Below are 21681 nucleotides of genomic sequence, written 5' to 3' on the forward strand. Positions count from 1 at the left end.
GCTGAGTTAGCAGGCATAAAGAGGGGAAGTATGTGGTTTGCGGTAAATCGTCGTGGTTATATTTCTATTTGCCATTCGAATCTTTGATGTCCAAGTAATTAACCTAAGTGTAACTTTCCTGATCTAATTCTAGTGTTAGTCCATAGCTGTTGTTGTTAAAAACTTTTAACATCTCACCTGTGTCATGTTTAGTTCTCCCAAACTTCATAATATTAATTTAATTGAGAACGAATATTCTTACAGTGTTCGAATTTGTATTGATGTTCCCATCCATTTGTTTGGAACCATGTTTTCATTCGCTGAGAGATTTCTTTCTCACTACTACGCCTGATGTCCAGAGATTCTATTCCCAGATATTAGAACTTACACACCTAGTATGCTATTCTTTTTTTTACTTTAATGGGGGTACATTCATAAAAGGGGGTTACAAATGGATAGCCCTATCTCAGAAGATCTGTGTGAACTCCTCTTACAAAAGTTGGAAGAACAACCATTAGTAAATTTAAAATCCAATATCCTTAGCTATACCCAGTATGTGGATGATATTTTGATTATATGGAGTACTAAACCTGATACAGGTGAGATGTTAAAAGTTTTTAACAACAACAGCTATGGACTAACACTAGAATTAGATCAGGAAAGTTACACTTAGGTTAATTACTTGGACATCAAAGATTCGAAGGGCAAATAGAAATATAACCACGACGATTTACCGCAAACCACATACTTCCCCTCTTTATGCCTGCTAACTCAGCTGACCCTTGGCCTTTTAAAGTAGCGGCATTCCAGGCCCTAATTACAAGGGCTTACTCGCATTTCTCTGAGACATCCAATACCAACAACAAACTTGAACGTGTCAAATGTATAGCATCCACCCACGGGTACAGCCATTCGTTAATCAACGCATTCACTTCCACACAGCAATCTAAATTAGCTAACACCAGTACAAGCATTAACAAAGCAGAGTATAATTGTGTAGTTATAGGTTACAAACTGTCCCTACATCAAATTTACAATAAGATTGCTAGTGATTTAAATTTGTGCTTAACTTATAAGAGAAAACCCAATGTCTTCTGCCTTTTAGCTAACACAGAAGACAGGTCAGATGACACAAAAGCACCAGGGGTTTACCAAATTCCATTACAAGATGGAGGATTTAACAGGCCTATGTCATACATTGGATCCAAATAAAAATCCCTTCAAGCCAAAATATGCAACCATAAATATGATGTGGCCGAGGAGAATTATAACACAGCACTTGCCCGTTATGCTGCCAAACCTGGAGTTTTCCCCTGTTGGGATGAAGCTATCCTTTAATGTAGGGTCTTTGATCGACATGACATACGATCTTTGGAGGCTTTAGAAATTTATAAAGTTCAAATGTGATAGAACTGTTTTTTTGTATTCATTCCTGATGATGGCTTCTAAATGATCACTGAAAATGTTTGAGCAGTAAATTTTTTGTTTATTGTTTGCTGAAAATTGCAGTTAGTTGTTGGTTATTTAATAAATATTTTGTTTACCTTATAATGAATTATTGGCCTTTCATAAAAAGATTGATCAATTATGATATTTATATTATTTTTTATTAAAATATAGTTTAAATATGACATTTTAATAAACTTGCAGTAAGGTGCAGTTATAATGTGAGTTGTATGTAAGTTCTGATTCAATAAATAATTACCTAGAATTATCTTCTATAAGTATTAGACGTTAATGGTGCGGTTTTTTGTATATATTGCTTAAGTATCAATTTCCCTTGAAAATTTTCTTTTTCTCAATAGATTAATTGATTTAACTTCACAGTTGGTTTAACCGTAGTTATTTCGTCTGTACCGCATTTCATCAGAGACAAAGACTATTGGGTTTTATTCACATTATTCTTTATTTCACTATGCATTTCGGGTGCAATCTTTTCCGTTTATTTTGTATTCTCTACCAATTGTAGAAATGTAACACCTGATGAGGGGTGCAAAATAAATGGAAAAGATTGCACCCGAAATGCATAGTGAAATAAAGAATAATGTGAATAAAACCCAATAGTCTTTGTCTCTGATGAAATGCGGTACAGACGAAATAACTACGGTTAAACCAACTGTGAAGTTAAATCAATTAATCTATTGAGAAAAAGAAAATTTTCAAGGGAAATTGATACTTAAGCAATACCTAGAATTAATTTTGATAGCTTTTTAGTAGTGTGGAATGGTTACAAGTATAATTTTTTTTATTCAGTAATATTTAATGAAAACTCTGAATTGATTGCATGAAATTTGATAGATGTGTTCTTTAGAATAGGTAAAAAAATAATTTTATAAAAGAAATCTACAAATCTAGTTTAGGCCACTTGAAGAAAAGTAAAGCTGTGTGAAGCAAGAGTTGCCTCTACTACATGATTTAGTGTGATAGGATGGATATAAGTAATACTAAATAATAAGAGTATGAGTAAAAATAAGATATTTTTCTGAATTCATCATTATTTTCAAATTATTATGATTTATATTGCTATTTATTAGTAGAATAGTCAGTTTGTGCTTTCTTACTATATTCATTGAGAAAACATAAACCAACAAAAATATTGGTAGGTTTTTCAATGACTATTACCTAGGCATAAGCTAACAGTATACTGTATTTACTGGCATATAAGACGAGGTTTTTATCCATTTTTCACTGTTTCAAAAACCTAGGTCGTCCTATACGTGCAAGCAAAGGATTCTTTTCATTTTTGTATAATTGTTTTAAACTGTGTGTTCGCATCTTTTACCGGATTCTCACCTTCTGGTGTTTAAAAACAATAATATTTTATCTGGGTCATTTGAATTGTTCTTGTGTATTGTCAGGAGTAAAGATGAATACTTGTAGCAATAGGAAAAGCAAAGCTTTCGAATTGAATTCCAAAATTACATGGGAGCCTGATTATAAGTTTTAATTCATCCCCATGTGAAAACAGATGATTATTTGGAAATCAGAATTTGAAGAAACTCATAAGGATAATTGACGAAGATTGGATTCAACTGTTAAGCAGAATTGGCAGAAAAAGGTTTCCGATTGTACAGCTTTACGTGAACAAATTATGTTGTCGATTTTACAAGATTTTTCCTTGAAGTTTAAAATGCCAATAATTTTTGTGGGACAACATGTGCATTTATATGCATTTGATATTTTATTTGCTATTAAACGAAATAAAATTAGAATTGTATTAATAAATCTAATTTTCTTTATTTTGATCTTTAAAGTCACACTTCGTCCTATATGCAGGATCGTCTTATATTTGAGTAAATATAGTATATCATACAGTAGCTAGCTGTATCTGTATGTATCATAAAATGTAATATAGATGTAAACAATAGTGCTTTACTTTTCCCTGAAACCAATTTTCTTTTCACAGAATTTTTTTTCTTATAATCTGGAGACATTTTTCTTTAAGTTCTTATCTGATTATTACATTCTGCTAAATAACTATGTTAAAGAAGAATAATTGCTTTACTACTACCCAGAATATAATTATTAATATATAGTTGTTATGCATGTTAAATACAATATATATGTGGATATTTTATTTGCTATTAAGGTCAACATTTTCATAACTTTTATTTTTATATAGAGAATGAGTTACAATAAATTTATATTTATTATTTTAAATTATTTAAAAAATTTTAAGGTGATTCTTTTCAGCTTTAGATTCATTTACAAAATTCATCCAGTTTTATAATTTTTTAAAATTAAATATGAATAATATTGAACACTAACTTATTTAAATAATTATTTTAATTAATTTTGAACAATTCTGAAATAATGTAAATTTTTTGTATACATCTAAACTAGCAGGCAAAGATTATAAAAAAATTTATTTTTGAAGTTGTTATTATTGGAAATTTTTTAAATTTAATTTCATAAACAATATTTTCACAATTATTTATTTTATTGCTACTTCCAGAATTTTGTACTCTCTATGTAATTGTTCGACCATGAAGCAAGAAACAAAGATAGAAAAATTTTCTATGTCTGGAAATAAATCACCACCTCAAAGACCCAAAAGAAACATTGCCCAGAAAAGCATGGTGAGATGAAGTGTAAAAAATTTTATAACTTTCATTTACAGAATATTTTATTTTTATTTATTTACTACACTACTATTCAGTGAAAACAGAACATTTAAAACAAATATGAATAAAACCTTCATATCTGTTTCATTTATTATTGTTGAAACAGAAAATTATATCATTGAATTTTTCAGTGTAAACTAAGATTTTCAATAATGACACTATGTAGATTAAATGAAATAAGGCCATAGATTAATTGAGATTATACAGTTAATGTATACATTATATAATCTTGATGATTGTATAATGCTGCATAATCTTGTTTTTGGAGCATTCAATGAAAAGGACTTGTTTGTAGGTGTTTTCTTAAACTGAGCTTATTCATTCTCAGATTTATTTTGCATTTAGAAGGAAAAACTGATATTGGATTTTCTTTTCATCACCTAGAAAATTTCAATAGGGATAAATCAGGGACTATGGAAAACTGAAATAACAAATTCACATTATCATAATGATATTGTATCAAAGCTATCATAAAATTAGGCAAATATGTTATCTGCGATCATAAATATGACTGGTGTAGGTTCTAAGTATATTATGGATTTACTTGTAAGTTCATAATGGATCTGGACTAAAAGAGACGTGCTTTTAAAGCTTATTATCCTCATATTATTCCAGCTTTTGAGATGTCTAACTTGTTTTAATACTCTTAATTTTTCTTTCCCTGTTTGTCTTATCCAAATTCTATCATCATTTTTATATATCCTAATATATACAGTATGTTGTTAGAAAAGAAATTCTGTTGTCAATATTTGAACTACATTATTCTTTCAGTGTATCATTACAATCATATTACTGCCTAATGCAATATGACATGACAAACACAAAATTTATATTACTGTAAATGGCATTGAAATATATTTGCAGATATTGCGTGTGCTGTCTATTACTGCATTCTACTGTTATGATAAATACATATGTAAACATCTAATCTAAAAGTCTTATATTTTTTTAATAGGCAAATGATTGTTGGATTTTTGTGCTTCTTTCCTGCTACCATTAATGATTAAATATTACATAATTTGGTACAAGAGGTAGGCATTAGGTGCCATCTCTTATTATTTAATATATATTAACTTAATTATAATTATTAAATTTAATAAGATATGGCACCCAATACCTACCTCTAGAATCAAATTACATAATATTTAATCATTAATACTAGCAGTAAATTAGCCTGAAAATCTGGCAATTGTTTTGCTAAAGAAAACTTAGCTCTAATTTACTGTTCTGCTAAGTGTCAAAAATAATGATCTTCCTAGAACATAATATGTTGATACCATATTTCTGTGAAATGACCAGCATGGTAGTCTATCTGGGGTAGACCATGAAATCTGATATTTCTGTATGGTAAAAAATCAGCATGCTGGTTTATTCCGGGGAATGCTGGCATGCCAGTTTAAGCTAGGTTATAGATCCCTCTGTAGAGGGTGCATAAAAAAACCAATGAGTTTAGTGATGTAAAAATGAACAAGTTTTTATTCCAAAACTGTGAAAGTGTCAGATTTAGATCAAAAACTATGATTATATGTTTAATTTCTTCATTTTGTCTTCTTTCTAATGACGTAAAATACTCTTGGAATTCCGAAAGTGCTATTTTTTATGTGTATTTTATTGTTATTTGATTCAAAAATGCAAAAATAAACATTAAATTTAAGAAACTCCCTGTAAATTATCTCAGCTTACACTGATTAACATCTGTTTTGTATGAAATTTGAGAGGAGGTGTTATTTTTAAGGTCAGGATAGATAGTTGTGTAGCCCACACTGACTAACTACTACTAATGTCATTAAGGCATTAAGTAGCGTGCAGTCATTCTATGAAAATAGGCTAAACACCAAAACTTTGCTAAGCTTTGTTTCTCTTTTCAGTTCAATTAGTACAAACTTTGTGCATATACTAAAACTGTTATATGTTTTTTTGAAGGATTACTTTCTCTTATTTCAATGACAATAATCTTTCTCAAAATTTGTCTCTTGATGCTATCTTTCTCTCTTTCTCTTGGAGATATCAGTGATGTGATAACAAGACAGAACAACACTGATCTCTACTAAACAAAATCTTTAAAATCATTATCAATACTCCCAGATAAATTTAGATTTTTTTATGCTGTCATTGATTATTCCTCATAATACATTTCTTTATTTTGATTGAAAATGTCATCAGTTAATGACTTTATAAGAAATCTCATTCTGCTAACGACAAATCATTAATATGTAATTTTTCCTCACATGTTCTGATTAATATAACTGAATAATAGTGTATTTTAAAAGTAAATAATAGTTTTTTCAATATGTATTGATAAAATGATGTTTTTAACTTTAAAGTTAAATGTATGTAAATTTTGAATTTATTACAATTAATAAAATTTTATTATTTTATGCATTTTCAATTTCTGTAGTGAGGCAAAAAGATAATCACTTCAAAAAAAAATATTTTTTGAGTTAATAACTTTAATATCAATAAATAAAATATTGACTTTCAATGATTTAATGATTAACAATTAATGACTTAAATCCAAAATTTCAAAGATTGTTTAATTGATGATTTAAACATATGTAAACTAATTTTTATTTTATTTATTTTGCTTTAAGGCTTAAATGAGAATAATTTTTTGTATATAGATAAAAGAAACTTTATCTACTGAATTATTAACTAAGTAATTTAAGTTACTGAATTTATTCAAATGTAAGATGTATGTCTTAGATTGATGTAATATGTTATAATTGACAACCTCTACTCTCATGCTGTTTATTTCTCTGTAATTACTTCCATTGCATCATTTTAATGATTTATTAAACCAATATTCGTAATAGAAAATATTTAAGAGATCAACTTAGCTCACTTTCATTGTCAATTACAGTAACATCATAAGTACTTGGATGAAAATCCCAGAAAAAGTTGTGTAGCATTCTTTCAAGAAATGTTGCATTTCCAACACTTTAAATGGCATTGAGTATGATTAAATGGGGAAAGATGTGAACATCAAATCCAGTGTTGCTTATCATAGTCTAAATTTACTAAAACTAAAACTACACATGTATAATGATTAAAATTAAAACTAATACTCAGGAATGTGACTAAAATTGTCCATTTAAAAAAAGAAATGAGGGTATGCATGTAGAAATTAAGGTCTGTCTTAGATTTGAGTAAATATTGTATTATATCACATTTCAAATTATAATGTAAATATTTCATAGAATGATCATTAAAATATCAAAGATTTAATCATCTACTTTTTAATATTAAACATGATTTGGAATTAAGGCAAAGATGCAAAACTTCTACTAAAGAATTGCTTAATAAATATTTTCAAAACTACAGATTATGAAATCTTTAAAGTTAAATTTTATCAAAAAAATTGCTTGTGGATTATTTATACATTCAATCTTATTTATAATAAAATAATTTCATTTTGGACTCTCTCAAAAATTTGTGATGAAAATGTTTCAAATTTGTTACATTATCAATAGCAATGGAATATATAAATAAAAATCTAGTGTTATCAGTTTACACTTTTATATATGTATTACAGTCATAAATGTTTATCGTAAAATAACAAATTTTAAGTCACTTCATGATTATTTATTTCATTTGTGATTTTATCTTTCTTCAAAAATGTACAAGATATTGATTGTGCCTGACATTAGTTAACAGTGCTTTCAGAAAGTTTGATTTTTATTACATTTAAATAATTGAAGTCTTTTTCCAATCTGCAGCATATAAAAATTTTCAATTAAATAACTTTGAAAGCAGTGGGGGGAAAAACAAAATAATTATCTTTATACTTGATCTATTCAATGCTGAAATAAGCAAAAATCTTTAAGAAAGTTTTTGATTTAATTTTATATTGTTTTTTTTTTTTTGCCTTACTCTAAAAAAAGTTAAACATTTCAGATAAATGTAATTATTTAATAATAATAGTTTTTCTCTTTCTAGTTATCTTTTCTGGAACCATTTTTAAATTCATAAATTATCATTATTATTATTATGATAAAAGAATAATATATAATCAAAATATTCCATTTTCCAGCTAAAATTTGTTTAAAAATAATTATACTATTGTCAGTAATAAGAATTACTATTATAATTATAGTTCCTCTTTATTATTATTTTTTATTTCTTTTTTTTTGAGAAAAAATATTTGTTAAAAATTAAAATTTTTTATTCTTTGTTTAATTTAAATTTTAATATTAACACCAAAAGATGGAATACTTTGATAACTTGTATTATCTATAAGCAGTGAACCCAATTAATTATGTATATACATATAAATATACTAAAATTGATAAAAGTAATAAAATTATTTACTGATATGAACATTTTCATCCATTTCTAACTAACATGTTTGTTAGAAATGGATGAAAATGTCCATATCAGTAAATAATTTTATTCCTTTTACTGGTTTTGGGTATATTTGTATGTTTTTTTATTCCATACAACCAGTTTTTGAAATAAATGTGTCAATTAATTGTTTCGTAATTAAAGTAGTTTTTAAAATTAAAAAGAGACTAAAGCATTATGATTAAATTATCATAATTAAAAATGAACATAATATTATTTGGAATTAATTTAATTCCTAGAATAAATTTAAATCTGTAAGTAAATGACAGTATTTAAATTATCTGAATCCTTTATAGTATATCTGACAGTCAGTTCATCTGACATTATTTTCTATTTGCCAAAATCGAGTGTAAATATTTATCATATATTAAGAAACAAATATAAGTCTGAAATTCCAACACTATAAATTAAAAAATTTATAGTGTTGGAATAAAAATATGGCATGATCAAAAAAAATATGTCTAATAAACATAAATGTGCCTAATTAAATTATTTTGTTAGATATGTTTATGTTCATCCAGTTTGATGTTTAATCATAAGACTTTCTCTATACTGGGAAATTTTGGAGTTTGCATAAAAGTTATAAACAAACTTTTCATTATTTGTCTATTACCATAGATCTTTCTTTAATCAGTATACAGATCATATGTCCACAGTAGAGCATTACCTTTATTATAATTTTAAACAATATAAGCATATTTATCAACATTTCTTATATAACTTGTAATTTAGTAAACATCACTTTAACGCTATCTTCTTTTATACTTTTTATGTCTATCTCATTATTTATATGTTATCTTTTATATTGTTATTGTTTAATGTGCTTTTTTTTTTAAATCATTTTTGGGATCTTTGTTATTTGGGGGCAGAAATCTATTTTTGATTGACATTTCCTAATATATGTGAAATAAATAAATAAATATCAATCACATTTTAAAAAGCAACTCATAAAAATCTAATCTCACAAAAATTTTGTATATAATTATAAGATATTTTTAATATTTTTTATTAATAAGAAAAAAAAACAACAACAATTAGTTCACAAATGATTTCAAATAACATGTAGCAATCAATTGTTCTGAGTTAACTTGAATATTTTAGATGAAAGGATTTTACAGAATCCTTCCATCAACGTTTTTCAATATGACAATTATTAAAACAACTCTTCAAAAGCCTCATTTGGGTGATTATTTGTATAGTGAAACCTTCATTAATGAACACTCCCAAATAGTGAACACCTCTACTTAATGGACATTTTTACAATTCTCAGACCCTTCAAATAGGACATTTATTATATTTACTTCTAAATAATGGATGCTGTTGTCCATAATCAACCTTACAAAAACATAATGTCCCACCTTCAATATTCTGAAAGAATTAATTACATATGAAATATTTTAAAACAAAAACAAAGAATTGGTTCAAATACTTTTTCAGGCAGAAAATTTTGACCACAGGTGTCAAATAAAAACTGGCTTAAAATAGGAATAGGTCGGGAGAGGTCAGGTTATAATAAGTCTAAAAATATTCATTAACTGTTAGAGAAGACTAATCTGGTTAAATTGTAAATTACCATTTATTGTCATATGTATTAACATTATTAAACTTCTGTCTTATTGGTAGAATTAAGCTTATGATACCAATAAACTATAAACTTTTCCAGAGTTATTCATTCATTTGACAAGAACCATGGTATAGTAGTAATGAAAAAGAAACTTGAGATCATAAATATGAGAAAACCGAATATATTCTCACACTTTAAAGTGGTCAGTGAATTCCCTTTGTAATACGACCATTGAACTTTCACCATACAAATGCTGTTGTCATAACTGTTTTAATAGTTTTGTGATTGCTAAAGTGTAATTTTTAATAAATCAGTTACTGAAAAAAGCAAAAATGTTTCAAAAGTTACATCTACTCAATAACTACAAAGCAGACAAATCACTGTATCAACTTTTATTAGTCACTTAGATCATAAATAACATTATAAATATAACAATTCCAAATATTTCTCACTTATTGAAGTGGATAGCAAATCACCTTTGTAACTTGACATTCGAATGAGATTTAATTAAAACAAGATTTTTACAGCTGAAAAAAATAAATAATACAGTAAGACCCTGCTTAACACTGTATGCTCGAAGCCTAAAAAATGCTCAAAATTTATTCTGATTCAAATTAACACAGCATTTTATTGATTTGTATATAATACGATTATTCCCAAAAACAAACCAATCAGCAAAAATGTGGCAATTCATCATAGCACCATACTTTCCTTAAATCTATATTTGTTTTGTGTAATTTTGGAAAAAATATAACATCATGCCATAGGAAATATTGACTTCACTTGGCAAGAATTAACTGATATTTGCATGAATGGAGTGTGGAAGAAGTTATGGCTGGAAGTATCCAAGAATTCTCAATGAGAAGAGCCTATTGCTGTATTGTTAAGTTGACCAAATTGTCAACCTAATCAATACAGCAGGACTAGGAGATGTAGACGAGCAGGATAATGAAGAGTTACTGCAGGTTTCTGGTCAGAGCCTTATCAACGACGACCTTCAAGAACTGGCAGAACAAGAAATTCATGTAGAACTGAAAAATTGTGACTGAAAACGAAGGACCCCAAAGAATTTCTCTACAGATTTCCTTAGTGAAAGTTTGGTAACAATAACCAAAGTCGTTGATCAAATTGTAATGAATGATCCAGATTTTGAAAGGAGCACAAAAGTGAAACGAGGCATTTTGGATGCAATCTTCTGCTACCGATATTGCTTAAGGAAAGAAAAAAGTGACAAATGAAACTACACGACTTTATTGCAAAAAATAAGAATTTCAGAAGAGCCAGGACCTTCATCACATAATATGAACCTTACATTTCTGTGTGCATATGTTTGTGTTATTTAGCATATATTATTATGCAAATTAATATAACAATAACTTAGAGTAAATAGGGAAAGGGAAACATGCAACCAAAAGTAAACAGATTTTACTTTATGTTAAAATGACCTCGTTTAACGCTGTTTCATGTAGCGCTTTGTCTCTAGGAATGCATCCCTTGTGTTAAGCAGGGTCTTACTGTACAGTACATTGTATATATGTTATGGACAAAGTGATTAATACGGGCATTATGAATAATGACCAACAAAATCGGGCATTGTAATAAATTTCAATAATTTATCAAATTGACCGGTCATTATGAATACTGCTACCACCTAGTCAGGCAAAGTGATAATAATATGTTGAGGAGTGATCATCCGACATAGGCCAATCAGAACTTAAATCTTAGTTGCGCATGCGTATTGCATTTAGTACCGAATTTTAAATTTATGTGACCAGTCATTAATCTTTTTTTTTTTTTTTTGACAAAAGTAACGATTATGGAGGAATCATTAAGTGACATGAACAACCGATTAAACGAGTTAATAGCAGAAAAATGTGAAAACAATTAAATTTTTTACAAAATTAGCGTATTTGTTAATGATAGAAAAAGTGAGAGTCAAAAATGGAAGTTACTTCTAACTTACCGGAAGAATATCAGTTAATAGTACTTTGAAATAATTCACAAAAAATAAATATTTCTAAATGAAATAAGTGGAGTTATTTTAATCAAATTTAAAATTCGGTACTAAACACAATACACACGCGCGACTGAGTGCCGATTGGCTAGCATATGTTGGATGATCACTCCTCAACGTATTATTATCACTTTGCCCAACTAGGTGGTAGCAATATTCATAATGACCGGTCAATTTGATAAATGAATCAATATTTATCACACTGCGCACCCTTTTTGGTCATTATGAATAATGCCCGATTAATCACTTTGTCCATAACATATATATTTTAATTACATATGCTACATATACTTTTCAGTATATTCACATTCCTAGTGTAAATTTGATGTTTTTGTAATCCATCATAATCTTCACTAAATGATGACCAGGTTAAGATACTGTATAGTGGCCAGCATGCACCTTCAAATAGCAGACAAACTCCTCGGTTTTGACGGTGTCCACTATTTGGAGATTATCATGCTTGTGAGATACACTCTTCACAAGCATGCTTTTAGACATTCTCTTTCAAATTTCAAAAAAGCAAGCCAGCCACTTTAATGCATTTATTGATTCAATGCATCATATTTCTGCTAATATATATTCTGACACTATCCTGTTTGCAGGAACAATGGAATTTGGCAAAAAATTGTCTCATAAGCTATCTGTTCTCAGTGCTATTCATTTGCATTGCAGAAAAGGTGAATGGAAGTGTTTCATTATTTTTCACTGTACCTGAAAAAGGGGGGAGTCTAATTTTAATGGGCCTGATGGGTTCATCCATTATTGAAGTATTTTTGGATAGAAAAAACTGCACTTTCAACAAAATTATTCTTGATCTGTGGAGCCTTTAGTTCTTTTGAGATGTTTTTGCTCATTTTTATTTAAATGTATATGAAGAATATTGAATACAGGTGCTCCTCTACTTATGAACTGATTAGGTTCCTGAGGTTTTGTTGTAAGCTTGAGGTATGCTTATTTATCCTTTGCTACTGTTTAGTAATGGGTGTTTCAAACATGCATTTTTTCACCTAATGCACTTAGTTTATAATGTCAAGTTTAATTTCTATGATAACAGAGCTACACTTCTAGCTGTTATCTCCATTTCTAGATTTACTATTATGTTTTTGATGCATTTTTGAAGCACTAATTATAAAAGTTTATAAAAACTGCAAACAATAGCAATAAACATCATTATTGTAATGTTACCAACTTCAACACCACCTCACAAACACCGATGAAATATCAGAATTCACACTAAAATGAAAAATGATGATACACAGTAGAAATAAATCCACATTAATTATTTATCAATTATCAATGTCATCCTATGAGCATCAAGAGAACTTCAGAATCTGTGCAAAATTTAAATTTTAGATGTATGGTCAAATTGTTTGTAAGTCTGAAAGTTTATAAGTTAAACATTTGTAAGTAGGAGAGCTTCTGAATATATAATTTATATGACCATGAAGAACATTTTGTGCCATATTTGAGATGTTTTCACTGTATTCCATTATGTCTGCAACAGGGTATTTCTGAAATACATATTAGCAAAGATACAATACATTCAATCAGTCGAGAATGAATCAATGTATTGAAGTGACAGACTTACTCTTCTGACTGCAATCTCATGGAGAACATATGGGGAATGCTTGATACAAGTTTACACAAATCTTTACCCATACAAGACTATTCAAGAACTGAATGCTACAACTAGAAAACTAGAATATTTGAATTAATTCAGAAGAATGGCTCTCTGATTGATTATTCATTGTTATTTTGTGCACAAATTTCATGAAATTTTGCAAGATTAGTTATATTTTTTGAGGTGCTTTTTAATATGCTATTAATAGTTTGTTTTCAACTTTCATGCAATGTTTATAACTATCTCAGTTTAGGGAACATAACAGAGAGATATAATTATTGAACCAAATGTATAAAATACAAAAAAAACTTAAATATATAATACGAAAAAATCCAATTTATTTGTATTGCCAAACAATCTGCTATATTATCCATTGGACTATTTTAAGATTAATAAATAAATTAAATACAAATCAATATGGCTAAAAGTAGATGATTCCATCACCATCCTATGGTAAATTTAATAATTAGACATTTAATCATCTACCTCTAGCCAAATTGATTTGTATTTAATTTATTTACTAACCTTAAAATAATTTTCAATAAAAGAAGTAAAAATGCTTTTAATTAAGTTATTTATTGAATTTGTTTCACTTTATAATGCTCTATTTGTATATATCTTATACATTCTCTTGAAACAATTTTCATTTGAATGTTGTTTATTTAAAATCTCTAGATTGTTTATTTCATTAAATCTTACATTAATTTATGTGTTATATTTTATTATTAATTTTTTATATAGTTAATTGTTATATGAATGTATATAAAAACTTAATTATAAGTATTTGTAAGTATTATTGTAAATATTCATACAGTTATCAAAGATGCATAAAAGATTATCTTCATTCATGAATATCTGTAGTGACTGTAAAAGTAAGATATAAATTTAAGTTTAGGAAGAGTATTTCCTAGAATAATCACACATGAAAGTCATCAACAAAAGAAAAAGTTACTTTATAAATAAATGCAAGAAAATTATTTCAGTCAAATTATCTCAATGGATATTACTGCTAGCAAAGAAGTCATTTGTCTAAAATAATGGATGAATATCAGTAATTGATGCAAAATCATTTTATTTTGATCAGAATAATTCATCACTCTTCTAATTACATAACTCTTGTGTATATGATATTATCAATGTGACTATTGCTTATGGAATAATGGAAAAGACAACATCAATGGTAACATCATTTCTGTTTACTAATTTTGATAGATTGTATGTTTAAATAAGCAGGGCATAACTTGCATAAAACTTTATTTCTGAGATTATGCATGTTACTATTGAACATGCAGTCTTGAGTTTCAGTTTCTAGTCCATTCAAACAATGATCCATGTTAAATATGTTGATTAAAATCTCCAATATCATGACTTGAGATAAACTTCAAACTAATAAATTTGAGCTTCAACAATAAAAACAAGCAACAATATTACTTTATATCCAATTTATAACAATTCATTAAATTCAACATTCTATGATGGATTTTTGAATCATTTTTCTAATGATATACAAATTGAAATTATTTAACTAGCACTACTTTTACATTAGTAATGCACATTTTATGCTATTGAAGACTTTGGAAATTATTACTTTTTATTCCTGTTTTAATGATAATTCTTTCTTTGTTTTGTAAAATCTCTTTTCTAAATTAAGTTATCATTTTTATCAAGTTTTTTCATGTTACTGTAGCAGACCTGATTAAGAAAAACAGATTATTATTTAAAATATAAAATATTTATATTTAAAACAATAACAAAGAATATTATTATTTTATTATATGTATTGGCATTTATCAATATTGAAATATTTCAAAATGATTAAAATAAAAATTAGACTGTAGTAGAGCCAAACAATTGCTGGATTTGATGAAACTATATTACTTCTTCTGTTATAAATTAAATGCTAAGTAATCTGGTCTAGAAATAGGTGTTAGGTGCCATTTATTAATTAAAGTAGAAGTTCTGGAAGAAAAGAATTGGCCCAGAGCAGGACTCAAACCTGTAACTGCTGCTTACTATGTGGCTGTGTTGCCAGTTATACTATCCAGACCTTCAGTTCTTACTTCCAGAACTATTCATTTACATACAACCACATTGGTTACTCATGGCACCAACTGGGGACGACTCCCATAGTGACACTCATCCAGCTATTGCTTTATTTGGCATAGCGTGTAAGTGTGTGTATAAATATGTATGTACAGTACATCTCTAAGCCCAATAATTATATTACAGCCAAATGTTAGCCAGATTACGCCAGTATACATAATGCCAGAGTAAAGCAACAGCTGGCTGAGTGCCATTGTTGGAGTTATAGGTTGTGGGTACTGAGTTGTCCCCAATTAGCACCATGAATAACCAGTATGGTTATTCTAAATTAATAGTTTAAAGCATCTTAGATACAGTCTTATGATCTTCAAATAAACTCAATCTCCCAAGATGCTCCAATATTTTTATTACTACTACTATCATATATTCGTTCAGGAATTTACCTTTCTTTTATTTAAAACCTCTTTTGAAAATATGCAATCTTAGCTATTAATAGATGTTTTTTGAATTGCAACTTTTTTAATAATTTTCTATTTTTTATAAAAAAAAATTCATATATTCTTTATCAGTGTTCTATCCATTTCTTTCTGAATAACACAAGTGAGAAAATAAACAGCTTTTTTCATAACCAAATGATTGCCTTAAATAATTGGGCTATAAATTCACTAATTTAATGATTAATACTAAGTAATAAGTAATAATACTAAGTTTTTTTTGCACCGATCTTTAAAAGAAAAGCTTAATAAGTTTGTACAAAATTGGCAGGGATTTTTCTATTTTTTCCTCTTAATACTATTTGAAAAAGTCATTAATATTAATTAGTATAATATTATAAATAAATTCAATGATTTGACTGAACTTTAAGACTTACATTTTCCAATACATATAACCAACAGTTTGTATTGACAGAAAATCAATCAGTTTGGATACTGCTCCTTAATTTCCTCAACCTTTCTTAGCTGTATAAGATATTTTAAATATAAAACAAAACTGGTAGATAGGTAGGTCAAATTAGAGTTTTGTTTCATATATCAGAAAAAAAATTTTTATCTAGATTCCAAGATCTTCAAAAATAAATGAAAACAGATTACATTTAGAAGTGCATGTAACCTTAGTTCTTCAAACAAATAGTTTAATTCTGCAAATGAGTAGAATTTTAAATTTTATTATAGTAAAGAATTTTGAGTATTTAAAAATATTAATATTAAGAATTAGTTATTTTTGAGAATACTTGAATATTGTATTGATAAAAAAATAAATTTGAATACTACAAGTTCTTCCAATTGTAGTTCAGATGACAGTACCTAAAAAAACAGTTAATTTGAAGTTTGAAGTTTAGAAAATTGTTTATCTTTTTACTTTTTGTTTTACTTTATTAATTTATTAATAAATTGGAATAAATAAAGTAAGTTAATTAACAAATATTAAATAATTAACTAAGTAAGTTACGTAAGATAATTAAGTTTGCTAAGTTTTCGGGATATTCAAGATCTGGGGCCGTATTCTGGTCACAGTCTCTGGTCTCTCATCTCTTGTCTCTCACAAGCCTGTCGCTGATTGGCTAATCATTTGGATTAGCCAATCAGCAACAGACTTGTGAGAGACAATGAGTAGAATATGGCCCCTGGTTAATATTTGAATTTGAGAAGTGATATTAGCTCATCACAAGTTTATTTAGAACTAAAAATACAACTTATTGCAAACAAAAATTTAGTATTAAATTTTTAAGAAAATAATACTAATTTTGAAAAACTGTGAATAAAAACTCATTTTAAAATGTATTATTTATTTATATTTATTGTTCTCTTATATAGAATGCACCTAAGTCTTCTTAGAATATGTATATTCGTTAGAATAAGACGTGAGTTTGAATTATATATCAAAAATTTCTGTGTGAAAACAATTTTGATTTAAAAAAATTCTAATTAAAATCTGATAGTGAGATGTAAGATATTTCAAAAGATGTTTAATTGAAATAAAATAAGTTTGACCCTTTGAGTTGTATAGTATTACTTCAAAATACATAAGAACTTTTAGTTCCTTATTATTATTATTATTATAATTTTATATTTGAAGCTATTAGAATCGTTATTAGACATTACATATTTATTTACACTGTATTATTCAAATATATTTAAAATTTTTATTTTTAATATTAATAACAAATTAATATTAGGTGACAATCTTAATATTTTTAATTAAGCTTAATGACTCATTAATTTTGATCATTTATTTTATTTATAAATTTATTTTTAAAAACTTTATATGTCTTAATGTAATATCTAATATTATTTTTTATTAGTTTTTATTGTATAAATGTGATTTCTGATTATATTCTCATCAAAATTATAGTTGTAAAATAAGTTTTTGAATGAATTACTAATATTTAGTTTTTTTCCTCTCTCTAATTAAGCACATTTATTCTCAATGCTTATCTAGTTTATTCATAAAAGAAATTTATTTGAAGTTTTTAAATTTATGAAAACTTGATGCAGTTTTTCAACACAGTATTAAGATATGTTTTATTCAATCCAACACTTCATTATAGAAAACTTCACATAAATGAAGTTTTATTGTATTATAATTATAATTTTAGAATAATATAGGTCACATATTCTTTAAGATTATGTGACTGATATGTTCACCCATTTTTCCTGAAGACAAGAGTAACAATTATGATGCTTCAAGGCATCTGTTGACCCTCTTTTAATTGGAACCTAATTCTGATTAGTTAAACAGTCATATTCATTTTTCATCAGTTTTATTATTGCTTTTTTGTTAAAGGTGTTATTGATTACATAATATAAGAATTAATTTTGTGCATGCAGTGTTTATATGTAATTTTTTATTAATTAGTAATATTACAACATTGTTTACATTGCCTGAATTCATAAAAGGTAATAAAATTTAACCTAGAACTTTGATTTAATTAGATTTGATTAAATTTTATGCTTAATGTTTGATGTGTTTGATATAATTTTATTATTTAAATTGCAGTTAAAATTAATTTTTTATTGTGATTAGCAATGCTTACTTATTTGTTGCATTGTTCTATGTGTAATAATTTTATTTCATCAAATTTAGCAATATTATTTTATATGTTATATAGTGTGTCGCATATTTATTTTATGCTAGTTTGCTTTTGTGATATAACTTATGTATTTTTTATTTCTGATTGCCCTTCAAAAAATTTTAAAACCCTACTAAAATATTACCAGAGTTGGGCACTATTTGAACTCTGTTCCTCTCTGTCAAGCACTAGAAAACCTAGAAATTTCAATTGCCCATCTCTTGTCACAGGATTACAATAATGGGTTGTTATGGAGGGAGGAAAAGGACTTGAAGAAGGCACTGTATGCATCTCTTCAGGAAGGTAAGCGGAGGGCGATGGACGGAGAAGTGAATGGTGAACAAAAGGATGATATTAAGGATGATGGGAAAACGAGAAGAGGTTTAGCGGGTGGACATTTGAATTCTAAAAACAATCAAGAAGCAAGTCCTAAAAGGTTAATAATTATTATTATTATATTTTATTCTTACAATTATAAACATTTTTACTTTTTAAAACTATAACATTTGAAAATTTATTTTTTATCTTTTAGAGCACGTGTTCATGCTCAAAGAAAATTTGCACAAGGATCTACTCCTAATAGTCCTGCCCCAACACCAGTTAAAATATGTTCAGGAAACAGTATTGCCACTGATTTATTACCATGTCGTCGTCCAAAAACAGAAGATTTCTTAACATTTTTATGTTTAAGAGGTAGTTTTCTTTTAATATTTTTTCATTGAATACAGTAATCACTCAGTTAATACAGTTATGTATCTTGTGAGATGGCACACTAATCAAAATCATATTAATTGAATAATATAATCAATGTTTATTAATTGAATTAATTAATCCCAAGACTTTCAAAATGTTTACTAATGTTTTTACCACTACATAACAATGGATGATTAGTGGCAACACAAATGATTTAATTTTATAATCAAAGGTTACCAAATGTCTTATAACTGATATTTTAACTTGGTGATACTAATAATTAAATGATTAGATTATTTAATTAATGAATTTTTAGAAATTTGGGTTTCTTTAAATTATGACATCCCTTCTTACATATTAAAAAACTGTGAAATTAGAGCCCTGTGATTAATTTTTATTTAATCTAATGAATTACAAATTTCAGTTTATTTATCATGAAAATATTCATGAAGATTTTTATCATAAATTTTTATATTGTTAAAAATTGATAATTTCACAAAATGTAGCTTACTATTTGGCCATGCCAATCAATTTTACTTTCCCAGCTATTTTGTATACATAACAAGGGAAAGTATTGGAATAGTGTCAAATTTGATCCTCCAAATTTTTTGCAAATTGCCATATTTTGATCCAAAACAGTCAAAAACATGGCAAAAAATATTCTGTGGATATATATGTCTGTGTATGTATGTGTGTGTGTGTGCTGGCATCTATTTCACTTAATATCTCAGAGTGGGGTAAAGATTAAGTAATGAAATTTTGCATGGTGGCTTGTATATGAGGAGCATTGGTGCTATTAAATTTTGGAGGTTAAATGCTGAGATGGTGGGGAGATAAAGAGGGTTGTGTATATCTTCAGTAGGACCAGACTTAATGATAATTTTACTTGTTATTAACATTTATACTTGTTTTATAAAACTCATCCCTACCCTCAAAATTAAGCTTTTTTGCCATTTTATAATAGTTAAAAAATATAAAAGGTTTTTATAACAAAAGCTCAAAACAGATGGTGCCACATGTGATTTTATTAAGTTAAATTGTAATTAAAATTATAAAAGTTATTTTTTTAAATACAATTTCATAATAGCCAGGAAAGTTATTCAACTCATTGCTAGATTTTTTTCTACAGCTGAATAATTTCCATACAAATAGTTTAGAGAAATTTGGCTATAAATTTTGTCAGATGTGACTCTATTTGTTATGCATGCATTGGCACTTAAGCTGTTTGTTTAATATGTGCTAATAATTTAAAAATAAGAATCTACTCTCAAAAAACTACATTAATTGAAGGATTACTGCAATAGAAGTTATAAAATTAAAGCTATAAAGTATATAATTTATAATATGAATTACTTTCATTCATATGTAGAATTGAAAAAAAATATTTGAAGATCAATAAATTTAACTAATTAAATGGACTTTATATTTGAAATAATTGATTTAAGTAAGCTATGTTGTATATTTTGCAATGATCACTAGCTTAAATGTAAATGATAAATTTAATTACAATATTAATTAAATTATGTTAGTAATGATAAAAAATAATAGATGTATTTAAAAAGTCTTGTTTAATAATTAGTATTTTAGAAGCAGTCAACTTTTAAACAATTAAGAAATTGGCAAAGCTCATTATCAGCAATAGAAATAATTATCAAAATGGATTGCAGTAATCATAGTATTATGAAATTCGTCCACTAGTATATAATACACTTGATTAAAAACATCTTGTAAACTCCAGCAGTAAATTTATTAAAACAAAAACGTTTTCAATCTGCTTAAGTTATCAATCTGAATTCATTGAATGATTCTATTCAAATATATTCAAGATTTGAAAAGAAAAATGAATGATAACAGTTTAATACATGATTACAATATAATAATATTACAGAATAAATTAGTAATAAAATTAAACATTTAAACAATATATAAATATAAAGGAAAAATAGTAAATAAAATTAACATATAGAATATATGTGGGATGAAAACTTTAAGGGTCAAAAGCTATATAGGAATCTGCATCATAGTAATTATTACATCTCTGTGCTAAATTTCCCTTGTAGTTTTCTAAGACTTCAAGATGTTTTAAATTGTGGATTTCAGTTATGGGTCATATTATTTTAGTATCATCCTATTATACTTCAATATCAGTTTCCATTGCTTATGCAGAAAGAGCATTGTTGAGATTCTTCATAGTGGATCCAGTGTATTTTACCTGCTTGTTGTACTGATTGT

General features: G+C 26.9%; 1 protein-coding gene across 3 annotated transcripts in view; it reads left to right on the top strand.

The window, feature by feature from the left end:
* The window catches only part of LOC136982977 (uncharacterized), a 62079-nt gene that overhangs the window by 5394 nt on the left and 35004 nt on the right, over positions 1-21681 (top strand). The window contains exons 2-4 of one of the 3 annotated variants that reach the window (XM_067279562.1): positions 3935-4058; positions 18987-19192; positions 19289-19449. In XM_067279562.1, the coding sequence (XP_067135663.1) occupies positions 3966-4058; positions 18987-19192; positions 19289-19449 (460 nt within the window). In that variant the 5' untranslated portion in view covers positions 3935-3965. Of the gene's footprint in view, positions 1-3934; positions 4059-18904; positions 19193-19288; positions 19450-21681 lie in introns of those variants that run through there. The other 2 variants (XM_067279563.1, XM_067279564.1) reach the window with 2 other exon arrangements.

This window comes from Centruroides vittatus, unplaced genomic scaffold, assembly GCF_030686945.1.
Source record: "Centruroides vittatus isolate TY-2023 unplaced genomic scaffold, ASM3068694v2 contig_875, whole genome shotgun sequence".
Classification (NCBI taxonomy): Eukaryota; Metazoa; Arthropoda; class Arachnida; order Scorpiones; family Buthidae; genus Centruroides; species Centruroides vittatus.